At 49.5% G+C, this 18,291-nt stretch overlaps 7 protein-coding genes across 7 annotated transcripts; 3 read left to right on the top strand and 4 right to left on the bottom strand.

Annotated features, from left to right (window-relative positions):
- Window positions 1-661: 661 nt before the first annotated feature.
- On the top strand, window positions 662-1,825 carry F9C07_2523 (uncharacterized protein; the record flags this gene model as incomplete). The annotated part of the gene is made up of 2 exons (XM_041289928.1): window positions 662-721; window positions 821-1,825. The coding sequence occupies 2 exons, from the start codon at window positions 662-664 to the stop codon at window positions 1,823-1,825; spliced, it is 1,065 nt and encodes a 354-aa protein (XP_041143089.1).
- A 927-nt stretch (window positions 1,826-2,752) lies between these two features.
- On the bottom strand, window positions 2,753-5,236 carry F9C07_2524 (ATP-dependent DNA ligase I; the record flags this gene model as incomplete). Its single annotated transcript, XM_041284818.1, has 1 exon — window positions 2,753-5,236. The coding sequence occupies one exon, from the start codon at window positions 5,234-5,236 to the stop codon at window positions 2,753-2,755; it is 2,484 nt and encodes an 827-aa protein (XP_041143088.1).
- Window positions 5,237-5,469: 233 nt separating this feature from the next.
- Window positions 5,470-8,158, top strand: F9C07_2525 (RINT-1 family protein; the record flags this gene model as incomplete). The annotated part of the gene is made up of 5 exons (XM_041289927.1): window positions 5,470-5,619; window positions 5,689-5,936; window positions 5,994-6,299; window positions 6,351-6,492; window positions 6,545-8,158. The coding sequence occupies 5 exons, from the start codon at window positions 5,470-5,472 to the stop codon at window positions 8,156-8,158; spliced, it is 2,460 nt and encodes an 819-aa protein (XP_041143087.1).
- Window positions 8,159-8,308: 150 nt separating this feature from the next.
- On the bottom strand, window positions 8,309-10,614 carry F9C07_1273125 (glutamate decarboxylase). The gene is made up of 2 exons (XM_041289916.2): window positions 10,220-10,614; window positions 8,309-10,127 (listed from the first exon to the last, which is right to left on the bottom strand). Exons 1-2 carry the CDS (start codon window positions 10,262-10,264, stop codon window positions 8,460-8,462), a joined length of 1,713 nt encoding a protein of 570 aa, XP_041143086.1. The 5' UTR covers window positions 10,265-10,614; the 3' UTR covers window positions 8,309-8,459.
- Window positions 10,615-10,964: 350 nt separating this feature from the next.
- Window positions 10,965-13,088, bottom strand: F9C07_2527 (putative rRNA processing protein Nop9; the record flags this gene model as incomplete). Its single annotated transcript, XM_041284817.1, has 1 exon — window positions 10,965-13,088. The coding sequence occupies one exon, from the start codon at window positions 13,086-13,088 to the stop codon at window positions 10,965-10,967; it is 2,124 nt and encodes a 707-aa protein (XP_041143085.1).
- A 273-nt stretch (window positions 13,089-13,361) lies between these two features.
- On the bottom strand, window positions 13,362-15,101 carry F9C07_2528 (putative mitochondrial protein Fmp25; the record flags this gene model as incomplete). Its single annotated transcript, XM_041284816.1, has 1 exon — window positions 13,362-15,101. The coding sequence occupies one exon, from the start codon at window positions 15,099-15,101 to the stop codon at window positions 13,362-13,364; it is 1,740 nt and encodes a 579-aa protein (XP_041143084.1).
- Window positions 15,102-15,248: 147 nt separating this feature from the next.
- F9C07_1273493 (Sec34-like family-domain-containing protein) lies at window positions 15,249-18,291 on the top strand. The gene is made up of 4 exons (XM_041289926.2): window positions 15,249-15,604; window positions 15,677-16,016; window positions 16,070-17,095; window positions 17,160-18,291. The coding sequence occupies exons 1-4, from the start codon at window positions 15,396-15,398 to the stop codon at window positions 17,940-17,942; spliced, it is 2,358 nt and encodes a 785-aa protein (XP_041143083.1). The 5' UTR covers window positions 15,249-15,395; the 3' UTR covers window positions 17,943-18,291.

The following is an 18,291-nucleotide window of genomic DNA, read 5'->3' as shown; positions in this document are numbered from 1 at the left end:
AGAAGAGCTACCGATTACTATTAGAGAGTTGTGTATGTATGTACCTCATAAGTACCTCTCAAGTATAAGGGACTATTGAAGCACCCTACATATATACAAACAACATACATCCATGGGAGAACCGAATGTACAAATCCAGTAGTGGAAGGATCAAGGCGACCGGGAGCGATTGGATGTTTTTGGGAGGGTTCATTGGCACGTAACAGGGACGAATTGTGACCTTCAAGATCCACACCAGGGCAACCAACATCTCAACCTCAAAAAGGGAGCCCCATCTGATTTTTCCCCTCCTCGATATGGAATTTAGGAATTTTTGGGAATTTCTCTCTCTTTCCATTTTACTACTTCCATACTAAATTACGGGCTAATCTGAGATCCATTTTCCCCAGAGTTCCTGCTTTCTTAGTCTCACTCAGCTAAAGCGATCTAAGCCCAAACTTCCGCTACTCCAATTGGGTTGGCTTCCATTTTCACTTTCGTTATTCGTTCTTCTCCCTTCATCCCTCTCCACCTTCCAGCCGCCCTTCACTTCTTCTGTGACTTCACCAAGCCTCGTCTTCACTAACACTCCCCGGACCTTGCATTGACTGACGACGGATTCATGTTCACGGCCACTTTTGTTCCCATCCAGTGAATCGTCATCTTGCTGTTCACAGAACTCATGGCTCTCCCTCAGCCTTCCAAATCGGAGAAGACTATCCGCAAAATTGACATCGCCCAGGTATGTCGACCCTCCTGTGTTCAATGAACGATTATACCATATCCTCCCCGGCTTGTGTGGCTTGGAAAAATTCTGACTGACTCATTCCTTTGACATTAGGTATCCCTTAGCCTTCAGGATCGGTTGGGACTTGCCAAGGTCAAGTACCAGAATGGCCGTCTTCACGGTTTGGACCAGAATGGTGGCCGGAACAGCCTGGCAGGAAGCGACAGGCCGTCCGACTCCTCTTCCGATATTTCCCACAGTCGATGCGAGACCCCAATGACCTCCCCCCCCTTACGGACCTCGATGTACTCGAAGGAACTGCCCCGGTCGTCTCGCAATAGACATGCTGTGACCTTCGATTCCAGAGTGATGCAGCCGATGCTGTCCGCCAGCCGAAAGCGTCTCCGGTCGGATTCAATCGCAGACCACCCGGCTAAGATCCCCCGATCGTCCTGGAAAAGCTCCTATCAGCTGCCCGAATCGTCCCCTGGCTTCAACCGTCACCCCTTGAATCGTCATCTCCCCTTTGTTAGTGAGACGGCTACAATTCCCGAGTTGTCCTCTCCGGCATACCACCATCAGTCGGATGATGACAATGATCCGGACCTCCCAATCCATAGCTTCCAAAATGTGAGCTCTATGGTGAGCTCCTCACCCCCTCGGACTCCGCCGCCAAAGCATGCTCGATTATCTCGAAATGATCGGACCGCACGGCATGAGGATGGTGCGGATCTGTTGCTGTATCTGGCCAACTCCCCTACTCCAGCTAGTGTCGCCGCGAAGACTCATGGTCGGGAGTTTCCCCCATCTACCCCGCCAAGTCAGCATGCTGTTCTGCCTTCATTGACTCCAACACCTGGTGGTGGTGGTGTCTTCCCAAATTTCAGTACTCCAAACCAGCAATTCAATTTCGCTGATTTTGTCAATGTGACACCTAGCCCAGCGCAACCTGCCTGGGGTGGTCGCACGCCGGGAGGTCCTGGCAAGACCCCGCTAACAGCCAGGGACAGAAGAAGGTCTCACTTGGAGAACTTGCTGCCTCCTGGTGTAGATAGTCCCAAGACGAGAGCCAAGCAAGCAGGTGTTGTCCTGCAGCTTGGTGGAGAGCTACGACCATGAGGTCATCGTCCCTGTCAAAGGAGCCTTTTCTGCTTGTTTATGCTTTTCACGACTACTTATGACTCATGTACGCACCTCTTGTGATTTATCTCATGTTCGGTCAATGTCTTGATCGTCGGTCTTCACGTCATCTATCTTTCTTCCTTTCCCCTTCTTCCCTTTCGAGTTTTTAAATTCCTTACAGCTCCAAATCCCGTGTCGACTGCTACCGAATCATGCGTTGCTGCTCATACATACCCTTTCTTATGTCTCGTTTAATCGATCCCGCTAGCAAATTCCTTATGTATCCGCTTACTCACCCCTTCCGGTTAATCGTCGAACGCTCTTTTACCATTTCTTGGTTATTATTAGTGGTTAATGGGTGAAACCCATGTCCGGAACTTTACTACTTTGATATTCTGTTTAAAATTTGCTGTACATACATTTGACATGTCAATAATCGATACCTCATTGTTTTCAACCTGCATCGAATCCGTAGGTTTGGTAGCAAAAACCCGAAGATAACCCCACTCTGAAAATTGCACCACACACAAAATTAATGAAAACAACACGCGATAACCGACGCGTCAAACTCCGATCCCGTGGCTATTTCGCGTTCCAACCATCCCACAATGGGATTAGCGTTATGCATGTGATCGGTACTAGTCTATATCGGGATTGGCCAAAATTCAAGCTTACCACCACTTTACCATCACGTGCCTGTGTCCAATGGATGAAGTATATGCTTAAAGTGCTGACACGTCGATTACAGACCAGGTGGCCGACTCATCTAAAATGCTATCTGGATACCATGCGTGTAGTAGTGTCATTATAGGAGTTAGCCAAAATGAAACTATTATGGCGAAATATTGTGCTTAATACATTGTCCATTTCCTCCAACGGGTACATTATCAGACACATTGCTGAATCGCAGCTTACGCGTCACACTCACTCCTCCTGCCAACCTAGCTCAGCATCTGGAGCAGGGGGTTTCGCTTCTTCTTTCTGGGAACGTTCGAACTGCTTCCTCCACAGTAAGGCTAGGTAATCCGACGTGGTAGCCTCATCAATGGACTTGTCCTCGCGGACGCGAAGAAACCGAGGAAACCGAAGACTAAGACCTCGTTCATCGCTCACCAGCCCGATGGCAGCCGTGTAAGTCGGGCTGAGTGTGATATCTGCAAAGGCCATCTCCCACACCTCCTGCGGCTCGAACCAGACGTCCGGCTCGCCGTAGTATTCGACGTAGCTGGGCCGTGAGATCACGTTGGGGCTGCCTTCGGTGTATTTATCCTTGTTGGCCTGGTAGAACTTGTCCGTGAAGCCGGACATACACTTTGTAACGGCTTCGAGGCTGCCGGTTTCGGGATTCCGTACAGCTAACAGGATGGGTGACCACCATTTGGCTTTCCGGCCTTGTCCGTGCCAGCCTCCGACGGGGATCAGGTCGAGGGTCTCGGATGAGGTGCTGTAATCCTTTTTGACTTTGAGCCAGGATTCAAGCCTTTTGTCTGGTTCGTATGTGGAAAGTAAGGCCTTTCGGCGGCCTCCTTTCGCGGGTTTTGGATCCGGTTTGTCTATGTCGTTGTTTGGGGTCTCTGATGGTTCCGGGTTATTTGACTTCGACACATTGTCGAGCACCTTGACCATGATGCCTTCGCACTTGGTATCAGTTGCACCTTTGAAAAATTCCAGGACGGCCTCAGAATCGGCAGATGTGGCATCAAAACTCTTTACCCATGTGAACCGGTTCGGGATTTCCACGAATAAGCTTCGTAGAAGTTCTCTACGTTCGCGGAAAGGTCGATCCAACAAAGGGGTTCCGTTCAGGTACATCAGGTCAAATGAAAAGAGACAAACATTAATCTTGATAGTTCCTATATCAACGTTCTTTTTGGCTCGGTTGGTCAAAATTTGAAAGGCTTGGAGTTCCCCCGTTTCCTGGTCCACGGCGACTACTTCACCCTCTAGTATGAAGCTCGACACGCTCTCGCCTCTAATCTGCGGAACCAGGGACACCAGGTCCGGGTATTTCTCTGTCATATTTTCCAGATGACGAGAGAATATCGATACTTTGCCATTCTCGTCACAGTGCACTTGGGCACGCTGCCCGTCATATTTGTATTCGCAGGTAAAATCCCGTCCTTGAAGTTTCGTCAACATCTCGGAGAGGTCCCGAGTGATGCTGCCTAACATTGGCCTCAACGGTATATGTAGTTGTAGGCCACATCGTACAAGGAGTTCTTCCGTGACCCCTATCTCGAGCAAACAGGGAACTAGATCATTGTAATCAGGATGTCTAGCATATGAAGCCTTGACAATCTCCTCTGCATTGTTGTAAATTTCAGCCAGGTCTTCCTTTTTCAGACAAGCCAACTCTTGTTGGGAACGGACAGCGAAGTCGGCGCCTTCCGGTTTAGAGTACAGGAAAGCGCGGGCGAGTGCGATGAGCATGGTAGTCTTTACAGCTCCTATTCGCAAGTTTTGGACGAGCGTCCTCACAATATACCGGCTTTCTTCCGCGCCCCTAGTATCCTGCAACAGTTTCTCGACGATTCTCTGTTTAGTTTCCTGGCTTCCTGTGCCCTTGCTCATCGCAATCTTTTGCAGGGACTGATATACCCCTTTGACCGTCAATGGTTTGGGCTTCATTAACGTGAAGCTCTGTCTCTTTTTAGCTTCGAACGCCACATCACCGGCGTCTCCAAGTTTGTCATACAGCGATTTGAGCCCTTGGCTATTGAGTCCATATATCTTCTTCAATGCCTTCGAAATAGAAGATCCACCGAGTCCTAGCTCCAACTCATCGTATGGTGGAGAGATCGAGTTGGTTGCTAGCCATACTGCAGGGAGGACACTCGAAGGGTCGGCTTCAATGAGCACTCGCAGGAAGTTAACGAGTGTATCCACAATTTTGATGCGGCTTGTTGTGGCATTTGCAAGTACAAAGGCTCTGGTTAAGAGAGCATATGAAGCATCGCCACCTGTGGCAGCCCAGTGCCCTTTTAACTCCTCTGCACATTTCGTTGAGTCGAATGTCAAGGGACTTTGATCAAAAGGCACTGCAAGAGAAATGGTGTCTTCTGTGCCGGTAGAAGACTGCAACGATAGTGTATTCCTCTTCTGTGTCTTGTTTGGCGGCTCTAGTTCGTCGTCTTTGGTGTTCGACGGCGTTGCGAAGGGTTCACCAGTTGGTGCCTGAGTATCTGAAGCCGGGGCAGCATCTTGCCGGTTCCATTCTTCTTGGAGCTTGCGGGCGAGAGCTTCATCGGAAAGAGTTTGGTCTGTATCTTCAGACACAGTTGACGGAGTCTGCTCCGCATTATCAGCTTGCTTGGCTGCTTGGCCCTGGAAGAATGACGCTATGCTTCGATTGCGGTAGGGGGATGAGACGGGGACATCTCTCTTGCGCTTTTTGGCCGGGCTAGACATGTTTTGCTTGAGTCTGACAATATCCTCGACCTTATGTATATTATATTCGTCCACGTAATTAGCTCCATGGTGGCCAATTCGTTGACAGAAACAGGTAGTGGCGGTCGGCGGAAGCTGGAGCTGGATGGAGCTGAGCTCCGCTTTCCCGCAATTCAATTTAATTCGTCCGGAGGCGGAGTTGTCATTGTTCGCGACACCTTACATTTCATTCCCCTCTCCAACAATACCTGACAATGGCGACTCCAACATCCGCGCTATCGCCGCATGAACGAACAAGGGTCGAAGATTATCTGAACGACAAAATCCAGGTGTCGGCCGATTTCGAAAGTCTTGACTCGTTGCTGACTAGTCTTCGCTCCCAGCATGAGCTCCAAAGAAAGCAGGTATTGTTGTCTCACTATATCCATCAATGCATGACCTAACCATAACATTATCTGATGATCTTGGTATAGCTAGCAGAAGCACAGGAGGCACTATCGAAGGCGACAAAGGCCTCCAGCGACCATGCCGAAGCCACTCGAAAGCGTGCCGAGGCGTTCAATGAGCAGCAGGCGGATATCGATAGGCGGTTGAAAGCCCTCACGGGGTCGGATGCAAGTGACGAAGCGGCAAAGCGATTTGAAGCGAGTATAGAAAAGCTGCGTAGGCTGGAGCTGTCAAAGGGATATGTGTCCTTGCTCAAGGAAGCAGAGGAATTGAGGTATTTGAAACTGTGATCGCGTCGAAACAGAGCATGGGTCGCTAAGAGGATATACAGTAAGGAAGCCTTAACAAGCATACAGTCTTCACCGAAGTCGGCCATCAAACCATACACCCGGCTAAGGACTATCGTCCAATCCCTGAAAGAAGCTCAGCCTGCAGCAGAAGGGGCTGCCCCTCACCTGGTCGACTATGTCGGAAAGCTAGCATCTGCGCTGAGAGATCATATGAAAACCGACTTCACTAAGCGGCTACAAGGAACACTGGAGGAGATGAAGTGGCCATCGAAGGATCTGTATCTCCCGGATGATCTGAGAGCACAGTGGAGAGAATATGTGGAGTTACTCCTCGACCTTCAAACACCGTACGTATCGGTCACTACTTTCTACTTGGTGCACTAACATATCTATGCCAGTGAACTTCACGGCCGTGACACTTCGAAAGAGAAACCCGTCAAGCCTCCGATCTTGCTACCGCTGGAAGTGATGGTACATCCACTGGAGCTTCGCTTCAAATACCACTTTAGCGGGGATAGGCCAACAAATCGGCTTGACAAGGTAGGGACTGTCATCTAATAGTGGTTGGAATGCTGTTCTAACTGAGCTTCAGCCGGAGTATTTCCTTGCTCATGTGATGGACTTAATTAATAATTTCGGCGGGTTTTTTGCTTCGTCTTTGCAGCCTATCTTTGACGAAAAGGCACAGACGGTCGGACCTGATCTGGAGTGGAATTTCTACAACGCCTCACATGCCTACATTACGGCTCTTTTGCCAATTCTGAGACATAAGATAACCACGTACTTACCCCAAATCTCAAGCCACCCGCAGTTGCTGAGTCACTTCGTCCACGAATTGATGAATTTCGACAACGAAACCCGCGAATCATGGAATTACCTACCGGATCCTTATACTGACGATAATTGGAAGGGCATGACGTGGGAGGTATTAACCGAACAAGGGTGGTTTGAGCGTTGGCTTCAGGTTGAGAAAGAATTTGCATTGGCACGATACAAGGAGATTGTAGATGCGCCAGATAGTGGTCATATCGACTATGATGGTGTTGATCGTTCAGCGACCAAACCGACCAAAGCTGCAATCCGTGTCAATGACCTTCTTGAGACAATAACCGAGCGTTACCAGCCCCTGTCGTCATTCAGCCAGAAATTGCGCTTTCTTATCGACATTCAGATTACTATATTTGACCAATTCCATGAACGCCTGCACTCGGCGTTGGAAGCCTACCTTGCAATGACGTCGACAATCGGTCGCACAGTGCAAGGTGCTGATGGAGCCAGTGTGGAAGGTGTTGCCGGGCTAGAAAGGCTCTCCAGGGTCTTCGGAAGCGCCGAATATCTTGAGAAGAAGATGGAAGATTGGAGTAACGAAGTGTTCTTCGTAGAGCTTTGGTCTGAACTCCAAGAACGGGTCCGGCAGAACAAGGATGGCGGCAAGAACGTAGCTGGCTCGATGTCTGTTGCGGATGTAGCATCGCGAACATCTCAGGCGGTTGCGAATGGTAACGATCATGGAGAGGCCTCTGAAGGCGCCCTGTTCGATGAGACAGCATCCGCATATCGCCGCCTGAGGCTCCGGTCTGAATCCGTCATCACCTCGACTCTGACATCAAACATTCGCAGCGCCCTTAAACCTTACTCTCGCGTTTCGACTTGGGCAACCATTTCTGCTGGTTTGGCTTCTCCTTTATCTCCTACTTCGGATCTTGCGCCGGCAATGCGCACTCTATCCACCGAGATCTCATTCCTTTCCCGCACCTTGGGCATCGCACCCTTGCGTCGTATCATCCGCCAAGTGCTTCTCTCAATTCAGACCTACATCTGGAATAATGTTCTCACGAGGAATATGTTCTCCGCTGCAGGGGCAACGCAGCTGATAAGCGATGTTGAGCATCTCTGCAATGTAGTTGATGTAGCCCTTGGCCCGGCGGCTCAGGTTAGCAGCTCAGCGAATGTGCTTAGGAAACTCAACGAGGGTCTTACCCTTCTCGGATTGAGTATCAGTGGGTCGAAGGCAGCAGAGGACGGGTCTGCATCGCAGAACAGCGATCGGCAGGGAACGGCGCCTTTAGGACTGTGGGAGGTAGAGAAGAGGCTGTTCAAGGATAATGAAAGCGCAAGGGTTGTCCTTGGTGAATTGAACATTGAAACTCTTTCCGAAGCGGAGGCGAGAAGTGTTCTAGAGAGGCGAGTCGAGATTGGTAGTTGATTTTAGCGACATTGCATTCGTCAGTGATTGCTGGAACTGACATGCTTCTATTTTAGCTTGCATGAGATATGTAGATATGAATCTAGTGTACCTAATAATATGAGCCCTGCAGCGTTATTTGTTTATTGTAGTATTCACTTTAAAAATAAGAAAATCTATAGAAGGGATGTTATATAGTACTTTTGGGTAGCCCTGACAACCAAATGTACAAGATCCTGTTGAAAGTGTCCTGCCCGGAGAGCTATTTTCAGCTCGTTGCGTATAATTTAGTTGTTCTGGTATCGGTTTTAGAAGGGAGAATTCAAGGGTGGTGAACAACTGGACCGTGGCCCCTTTCTCCCGGTCTATTAAATTTCCTTTGAGCTTTCTGCACCTTCATGTTCTCAACTATACCCGGACCAACTTCCTCAATTGCTTGTAACAGCGCTTCAACGGTCTCCTTTGTAGTCTGCACATTTACTACGCAACGGAAGAACTTCCCATTTCCGACGACATCATCATCACCGCTGGGTGGCGCAAAATCAACCATGAAGCCCTTGCTCACAATCGCATGCGTCACCTGCTCGGTGACCTTGCTGTTGGCTTTGCCGCGCTCGGCTTCGTCCGAGACGACGCCACGAGGATGGAGGAATTGCCCGCCGGGGGCGTAATAGAAGCAAACTTGGAGGCATGGAGGAGGATTCTCACTGACGAGGATGAAGTTAGGGTTCTCGGCAACGAGGGTTGCGAGATGCGCTGCAATGTCGCAGGCAGCGTCAATCTGCTTCTCGTACCCCGCTGTTCCGTAATAAGTCCAGCCGAGGAAGAGCTTAAGGGAATCGGCACGTCGACCGCACTGAAGGGTCAGATCCGCCAGGTCCCATACTTCGGGCGAGTCAACGCTGAGTTCAGATTCGACGGCGCCATTACAGCCATTGGCTTCGGGAAGCTCGGTGTCTTCGTTGTGGAACAGATACCCAGCAGGAAGGGTGTTTGCACGGTGGAAGCGACGCAAATCGGCCGCAAGGAGGAATGAGCAAGTCACCGGCACACCGAGCATTTTGTGAGGGTTGATCGCGATGCTGTCTGCCTTTTCTGCCCCGGCGAGCTTCTGTCGTTGGCGTTTGGAGAAGACAAACGAGCCACCCCAGGAGCCGTCAACATGGAACCACAGATTATATTTCTTGCAGATGGCGGCGATTTCGTCAAACGGGTCGAAAGATCCCATAACGGTTGTCCCCGCTGTCGCATTGACGTAGAACGGGGTACGGTTCTCCTTCAGAGCCTTTCGAACTAAGTTCTCCAGCTCCGCCGGGATCATGCGTCCTTGCTTGTCGATAGGTACAGACCAAACCGAGCTACTGCCAAGCCCTAGCATCTGTGCTGCCTTCTCAATGCTGTAATGGCCATGGGCGCTGGTGAATAACACGAATCGGTAATCGCCGTTTCCGTCTCTTTTCGTAGCAGGGAAAAGATTGTTGCGCGCAATGACAATTGACGTTGTATTCGAGGCAGAACCGCCTTGGACCGATATTCCTCCCGCTCGTGGACCTTTGAGACCAAAAAGCGAAGCCAGCTGTTTCCCGGTGAATTTCTCAATGACTGTCAAAGCGGGCGAGACCTGGTAGACGTGGACGTTTGTGTTCAAGGCGGCCAAGATAAGCTCAGAAGCTACACCGGGGGCGTTGGTGGATGCATACAGCTTGTCAAGGAAGCCCTGGTGCCAAGTGTTGACTGAGTATCGCAAGACCTTCTGCAGAGCCTCGACCAGGCCATCTTGTCCTGTTCCTTGCTCTGGCAGCTCCAATTGAAGAATGCTCTGCAGTTCCTCCGGTTTCTTGTGGTCCACTAACGAAGTACCCGATGGTTTGAGGTCGTTATGAGTGCCGTTGGCTCCATTGACGCCATTTTCCAATGCCTTCTGGCCTAGGGGATCTTCATCTGCCGACCGGATGAAGGGGATTAGGAGGTCTTCGACCGCACTTAGCAGCTAAGAGAATATATCTATTAGCACAGGGAGCAATTCCTCTCGAAAGCTTATGGATTTTCTCTTCACAAACTAGCAAGCGCACTCTGACTCACACTTCGCACTTCTTCCGCGCGGCGGGACGGGGGGGAAACAGCCATCTATGACTGATTGTAATATTGGAACAATATATGATATAAAATAGGGAAGGAAGAACCCAGCTACAGGGAGAAGGGTATGTACACCAGATTTGACAATTGCTTGGAATGTCCAGAAATTGTCGAGGTCATTCATAGAACTTACGACCCAAGGACCCATCCTGTCCCCGGCACCGTTGCGGATCCGCTGGAGAAATGGATGGCGACAGACCCGAAGAGTCTGACATCATGGTTCCAGAGGCCAATGATGGCTCTATAAACTGTCATTGGATTTGGCTCCCTGAGCTAAAAGAGATTTAGAAGCATTTAGGGTCTTCTTTACGATGGTGGGGAAGAGAAAGAATTTCTTATCGTTTTATTTGATACCCCGCACGTGTTTATGTTTTAAAGGGAAAAAAAAAAAAAGTGACGATGCCTTGCAAATCAGGCAGGTTGTCTCATCTCTTCTATTCCCATCAATAAACAAAAAGCAAAAGTGCTGCTATGTTCCGGGCGTTCAAAATACATTGTTCTCGTATTAATCATGATGTTTCGTTACTTCCTCGGCAATTGTGCCGATCATTTGCGATTTATATTGAATTTACACTAATGCAACCTGTATTGCGTGCTTTTGATATCCACATAACCCATCCCGTGATCCTTATATACATACATGACTTTTGTTGCAGAAAGTTCGCCATACCCAATTGAAACACGATCCAAATCAGGCAGTTACGCCCTTCTGCGCACCTTTCTTCGCATCCTCCTCTGCCTTGGCAGCAAACTTAGCCCGTGCGAGTTCGATCCTAGACTTGGGTCGTTCTCCGGAGCCATTGTTGTTATCAATACCTTTGGCTTTCATAGCCCATTCGCCCCGCCGTCGCTTGTAGAGGTCCATCGCCCAGTTCCTCCAGACCGCACGGCCGACGAAAGAGTCCCGAAGCGCCATCTCATGCTGGGTCAACTCCTGTGCCATTCGCTCCTTGATAAAGAAAATGTCCTTGGTGGCAGGCCAGAGTGCGTCTACCACATGGGATCCGCTGCTATCGAGGGCAAGCTCCTTCAAGTGACTGGTGAAGCGTGGAGCAAACTGTCGACGGAATTGAGCGCTAGATGTCGGAACTGTAAGAGCTTGCTGTAGAACGCGAGATGCGGTAGGATCCTTGGCGATCTTAACGAGTGACTCCGAAGATTGCGCCAACAGACTCGAATAAATAAGCCCACTTATCGGCCCAGGAGCAGTGAGCATTGTTTGTGCAAGTAGCGAACCATGGAGTTTCTCTCCTGTTGATGATTGGCTTGGAGCAGCATTGGGACCCTTTGGTTTCTGCTCTGACTCTTCTAAATCCTCTTGGGTTGTGCTCTCAAGCCGCAAAATTTGTTCCAGTCTCCGAGCAGGGTCTTTATCGTAGGCTTCCTCCAGTGCCCGAGCAAGGGGTGCTGTGTCAACTCCACGGACTAGACACCGCTCAATAAGCACCTTGGGAACGACCATTCTTGACCGCTCGAGAAGACTGGGAACCTGAGGAACAATTCGCTCCAGAGCGTTTTGGAGATCGTCCTTTCCGAGTCTCTCCAGCACTCGAAGCACAACATACCCTGCGGTGATATTGCGCGCAAGGGAAGTGATTTGGTCGCGGATGAAGTTCTTGTAAAGGCCCTTGAACGCCTTTCCGGGCATGCAACGCACAATGGTCTCCAGTAATCGAGATCCTACTGGGTCATAGAGTAATCCGCGCACAAACGTTGTGGTCTCAGAGCCCTCCTCAAAGCTCTCATCCGGAATTAGTCGTCTTGTTATAGAATTTGGATCCTTTGCACTCGATTTTCCAAAGTGCGAGAGCTCCAGAGACACTAAGACTTGAAGCACCGGATTACCAACAGGGTGAGTCGCAAGTGCTCTCAAATATGTGTCATCAAGTACCGAGACGATGTCCTTCATAATCTTCTTCAAGGTAGCCTCGAACACATCCGGTACGCTTCTTTTTTGGGCGGAGACATCCCCATCCTGTGTCTCTCCCTGAGGTAGGCCCAATTTCTCTTTCTTGCGGCTTGCAACAACCGAGTCGTTCGCTGAAACGTCCACCGGCTCTCCCGCAAGCACAAGAAGCAAAACTCTGATTGTATGTGACGCAAATCGTTCTGTCAGTAGGTAACCCCAGTTGCCTTCCAATTCTTCGACCACCTTGATGAACATCTCCGCCAACGACAGTTCAGGCTCGGGCTCCTCTCCTTCTTCCTCGTCTACATCCATCTTATCGCTTTTCGATTTCGAGACTTTCTGCGTTACGCCGGGTGCAGCATTGATAAAGAGGGTCTCGCAGCAATGGCTAGCAAACCGATGCTGCACAAGATTCATGAAGTGACCAATGAATTTGTTAAATAGCCTGTGAATTTGGCGCATATCCGACATCGATATCAATTTTTCCATGAGCCGTGAGCATCCCTGACTGCAAGCGATTTTCAACTCCTTCCCATTGGCCTCTTTATAGACACTGTCGATGAATATCCTCCGCTCCTCTGCATCCTGGAATTGGTTCAATTCCAAAACCTCGTTCGCTCGAGAGAAATATTCCTGTTCTTCGGGATCGAGAAGACCATAAAAGGGCATATCACCCGCAGGCGCATCAGCTTGATTCTCATCATAGTTCCCATCGTAGTTCTCATTGTAATTCTCGTCGAAAGGTATGTAGTCAGCTCCTTGATTGATTTCGGTCGACTCGTCCGTCGAGGGCTTCAACCGTTTCGGCAGTGAATCTTCGGGGACTTCCTCGCGCTTCCGTTTCGCGGCGTCTTTCTCAGCTTTTTCGGCCGCTCGGCGACCTCTTTTTTGGTTCTCACGAGGCATGATGTGATCGGTGGGGGATATAAAATGGTTAAAAGAGAGAAGTTCTTATCCGGTCTTTTGCGCTGGAAATTTTTGGATAAGCGGTGGTCCAAGCGCCTTCTGCGCATCAACTAAGCGTGAGTTTGTCCTGTTTGCTTGGATTACTTTTCCCTTTTCGGATAAATGTTTTTCTTCGATTTTCATTAGGTGTAATAATGTACAGTAGTCAACTATTTAATGTGGTAACGATGGCAGTCATAATACATCCAAGAATGCAAGACATTATGAGACAGTTTATACAGAAGAGTAGATTGCAGAGATGTGTCTCCCGCATTCCACGCGCTGCTCCATGTTCACTGTGCGGGGCCCAACTTTGCCCTTGTGACGAGGCATGACCTGGAGCCGTGCCTCCTGCTCAGCAAGTTCTCCTTTATCTTCCGGAGGCGCGTTGATATGTGTTGGCTTGGACTGGTTGCTTCTCTTGCCCGTGCCAAGTTGAAAATGCTCGTTCCCTCCCCAAAAGAGCACGTCGAAACCAAAGTTGGTGGCATCGTCCAAAGAATTGCTAGGTGACGGATCGATATGAGCATCATTGTCCATTACTGCCGATACGTGCGTCGTGCCCACTGATAGATCGCGAAGTCGAATAGGTGTCAGTTTCTTCTTCCGTTCGTCATATTCGAATAAACCGCTCAAGGACTTGACCTTGGTGGGAGCATCTTGCATATGAGTCCATTTTCCAGTACCAAGAGCACCCCAAATCCCTCTTCCGCATGTCCAGGTGTCAGCCGTAATGCGGTCCAAATCGCGAACATTGGAAGGGTTTTCACCAGGACCAACGATTCGCTGTGCATCCACAGTAAAGAAACTGTTGGCACCACCGGCTGCAATTCCAGTTACCTTGGGAAACGTAGTGTTCCCTTTATAAAGGTTTTTGATAGGCAAAGAGGTAGGTGTGTCGCTAAAAGGCAGTGCGGCGTCAAATGCCATACCCAATTGCCCGAAGGAATTATCTCCAAACGTAAACAAGCTGCCATCCTTGCTTAGAGCCAGGGAATGGTAATCTCCACTAGCGATTTGTGTAATCTTAATGCCCTTGAATGCCTCAATCTCATGACACATGTCGACTGGCCCGTTAGGTCGGGTTGCCCAAGTTAACCCCGGGACACCAAGTTGTCCAAAAGATGGATAGCTCTCCGTAGAAGAAGCGACAGAGAAGACGCGACCGTGATTTGTCAAAAGAAGGGCATGCTCCAATCCCCCACGGAGCATAGTGACCTTCTCACCCAGCTTCAAGCTAGGTTGCAGCAACCGGTAACTTACTCCAGATTTTCCGGACCAAAACGGCACCCAGGAGCTTTCTTTAAGTTTCCGGCCGGACAGTTGATCATCTTTGGCGATTGGAAGAGAGTAAACACTGCCGTCTGACGACAAGGCGAGGATTCGGTCGTTTGACATGCACAGCGAAGTTAAGTTCTTTCCTGTCAAAGTCTTTGTGGGTTTAAAGTCGGACTCTGAATATCCTTTACCCCATTGAATGAGGTCACCATTTTCAGCAATCGCTGCACCAGACTTGTCAGAAAGCTTGAGGTCCCTTAGCACCTGACCGTCAAAATAATGAAGTCTTCGAGGGGTTTTGATAACAGTCTCCTTGGAGTTGGGGTCCACAACACGATGGGAATTTGTGCCCCATAAATACACGCCAGGGCTTTTTAAGCTTCTTTTGTGTTGAACATACTGCGAGTCCAGTTGCTCTGTCGCCTGTGAGAGACCCTTCGTGTCTGCTTGACTTCCGGCTTGACTCTTATCGAGTGTCGCATAGGTGTAGACGAGAAAAGCAGCAGCGCCTGTTCCCGCAAGGCCCAAAGAAGTCTTAAGCCAACGTGAAGAGGACCCAGACTGTTCAGATGCATTAGGGCCATTACTGGCATAGCCTCTTCTCCAAGGAATGACGGCAGGCCGAGCACTCCTAGGAAGGCGACGTGAGACGGTGACAATATTTGTCACGGGCTGTCGTACTCGAGATGTCCACATGATGTGTTGACGCTCTCTTCAGTAAGCGCACATGTCTTTTTGGGAGATAATGTATAAGTATGCTTTGGTCAGGTTTTATCAGCAGCCTCCAATTGGTTTATCTGTTGCGTCAAGTAGCGGAGGCGGAATGCGACGGCAGAATAACATCTCGAAGCGGCCACGGAGATCACAGCGGCCAATTGGTTCCTCTTTGTCAATTATCATATGAGTTTAACTATGGGAGTTTATGCTCCCCTATAGAGGTATAGGCGCGATCCTGGATTCATCCCTTTACCCTTCGTTTTGGACATCGCAATGCGTCAACAGAATGCGGGACGGCGATCTCGTCGGCAAACTGTCCCGTCCCGTCCCCCTCTAGAACTGACAGGCAAGGAGACCGAGGAAGCTGAGGCAGTACCAGATGGCTTGGATTCGATTGAGGGCATTCATAATGAACTTGAGTTTACCCAATGGTACAATGAGTTGGAAGACAGTTTGCTCGAGAGTAGCTACGATGAGTACCAGTAAGCGCCATGCCGCGAAGCCACTGGGAAGAACTTAGGATATCCTGAAGCCTGACACGTCTTTGTAATTAGAGCCTGCCTGCATGAACTTCAGATGTCAAAGTCACATCTCGATACGCTACTGTCTGATACCTCATCAACCCTCGACCTTCTATCAAACCTGTCCAAAGACTTTAAAGCAGTAGAAGCGCAGACGTCCAATTTCCAGAACCAGTGCGAAGGGCTCCTCTCTGCTCAGAAACGCGACTCGGAGCTAGCTACAGATATCCAAGATAACCTCCAATACTATGACTTCCTGGATCCGGCTTCAAGGAAACTTAACGCTCCCGGTGCTGGTAATACGGTTCGTGGTCAGGAGTTCTCGGACATGTTAAGGCGGCTGGACGAATGCTTGGACTATATGGAAATACATGTCAGTGCTTTATGGGCGTGTAATTTGCGAACTGGCTAATATGTCTCTCACAGGCCGATCAGAAAGAGGCCGGTGTATATCGCTCCAGGTATAGACTCCTGATGACACGGGCCCTCACGCTCATTCGGGGACACTTTGTTTCTGCACTGCGCGACGTATATTTGAGTGTCTCAAAAAAGATAGCAGATAAACAGCTCAACGACACTACTATGTCTGCTCTACTTTACGCGAAGTTCAGAGTTGGTGCGCCTGAGCTAAAGCAGATCGGTCTGGAGATCCAAAAGAGAGCAGTTCCCCCACTGGATCCTGAGCAAGGGACGGAAGCTGAATATCAAAGTCTTCTCAATGAACTACACGCCAATTACGCAGCTATCCGTGGTAAATTGATTGTGCCACTCGTGCGCAAGAAACTCAATGAGATTGCGCAGGCCCCAAGTACGTCGACGGATCTGGTTGCTTTCGCTCGTGGTAGTATCAGCTACATCCGCGGTGTATGTCTGGACGAATTTGACCTGTGGGGCGAATGGTTTCACGGGCAGGGAGGCTTATACGACTTTCTGGAAACAATATGTGAGCCTCTTTACGACCATCTCCAACCAAGAATCATACATGAAGATAAAATAATCAAACTCTGCCAACTTTGTGCTCTTCTTCAAACCCGTTATCTTTTTGACCAGGAAGAAGAGACCGAGCCCACGGACGCCAACCAACTCGACTTCTCTACATTGATTCAACCTGTGCTGGAGGATGTTCAAACTCGGCTTGTTTTCCGCGCCCAAGCCTTCCTTCGCGACGAAATCGAAAGGTACAAGCCTCGCCCCGATGACCTTGATTACCCTGCGCGCAACAAACAGGCTTCCATATCAGTTACGGACGGGCAAATCTCGGGCAGGAAAGTTACGGCTACCGATGCTCTCGCAAACCTCCCCAAGCCCGCAAAGCAACCCGAAGACGGCGCAGACTCTCCGTCAGAACAAGACTCAAAGTGGGACTTCGAATCACAGGTCTCACCGAGCAACTGGTACCCTACATTACGGAAAGCCATCTGGCTTCTGAGCAGGATCTACCGCCTTGTGAATGTACGAGGGCCCCAACCCGCTTTGTTAAGCAGATAATCTGTATATACTGACCGTTTGTTCATAGTCCACTGTATTTGATGATTTAGCGCATCAAATCGTTCACCAAACCAACATCTCTCTTCATCATGCGAGCTCCCTGATCGCCAGCAAATCCGTCACAGACAGCCAACTGTTTCTCATGAGCCACTTGCTCATACTAAAACAACAGATCGTCGCCTTTGACATCGAATACGTTGCACCTGAAGTCTCATTCGACTTCTCAGGCGTCACCAACACATTCTGGGAATTACGGGAAAGAGGCGGTCTCTTCAACCCCCGTAACCTGATGCGCCTCGTCGGCCACGGCCTCCTACCCCGGGTCGTAGAGAACATGCTAGACGCAAAGGTGGAGCTAGACGGACGCCTCAGAACAGTAATCAACGATTTCATCAGCGGATTCGCCACCACGATGACGGCCTCCCTCCCGTCCAAGTTCGTCGATACCCGGAACCTGCAGCGCGGGGAGCTGATCTACCCCACCTGTCGAAACATCGAGAAAGAAGTCCCGAGTCTCAGGACGATCCTCAACGACTACCTCGACGATGTCCGTATGAAGGAAACACTAGTGGGCGCCGTCCAGGAACGTGTTATCCAGATATACGAAGAATTCTTCGACAAATATATGTCTTCGGAGAAGAGCAAGGGGCATTTTGTGAGTACGAAGGGCAAGGGTCGCGAGGATGCCGTGTGGGATGTCGACACCTTTGCAGACTGGTGTGAGAGTATCTTCCGAGTTGGTATCTCCGATGCAGACGATGAAGCTACGAACAGGAGCAGGAGCGGCAGCCTTGAGTCCAGAAGTCAGTAGCTGGCTTACCTTTTTTTCTTTTTGGATAAATACCATGTTGCTGAATGTATATACAAAAACCTCTATACGGGAAGAGATATCCTCTTAATACCATGTCCATACTGTCGCAAGGTCTGTACGTATCCTATACATGATGGGTAATGTCGCCCTACTTTTGACATTTAGAACCTACCCTATGTTTGTGTAAGGGGGAAAAGTTCATGACCACATTGTCCATAGTGGCATATGTCGGCATGAAACCTATACGATGTCTTTCGCCGGAAGATATTCTTGTTCTTTCTAGGTTACATTTCAGGTACTACCAAGCAAGTTATTATGAGAAGGAGTCTGGATATCATAATTCAATTGG

The sequence above is a fragment of the Aspergillus flavus genome, chromosome 2 (assembly GCF_009017415.1).
Source record: "Aspergillus flavus chromosome 2, complete sequence".
Taxonomy (NCBI): domain Eukaryota; kingdom Fungi; phylum Ascomycota; class Eurotiomycetes; order Eurotiales; family Aspergillaceae; genus Aspergillus; species Aspergillus flavus.
This window is presented reverse-complemented; position numbering and strand designations above follow the sequence as displayed.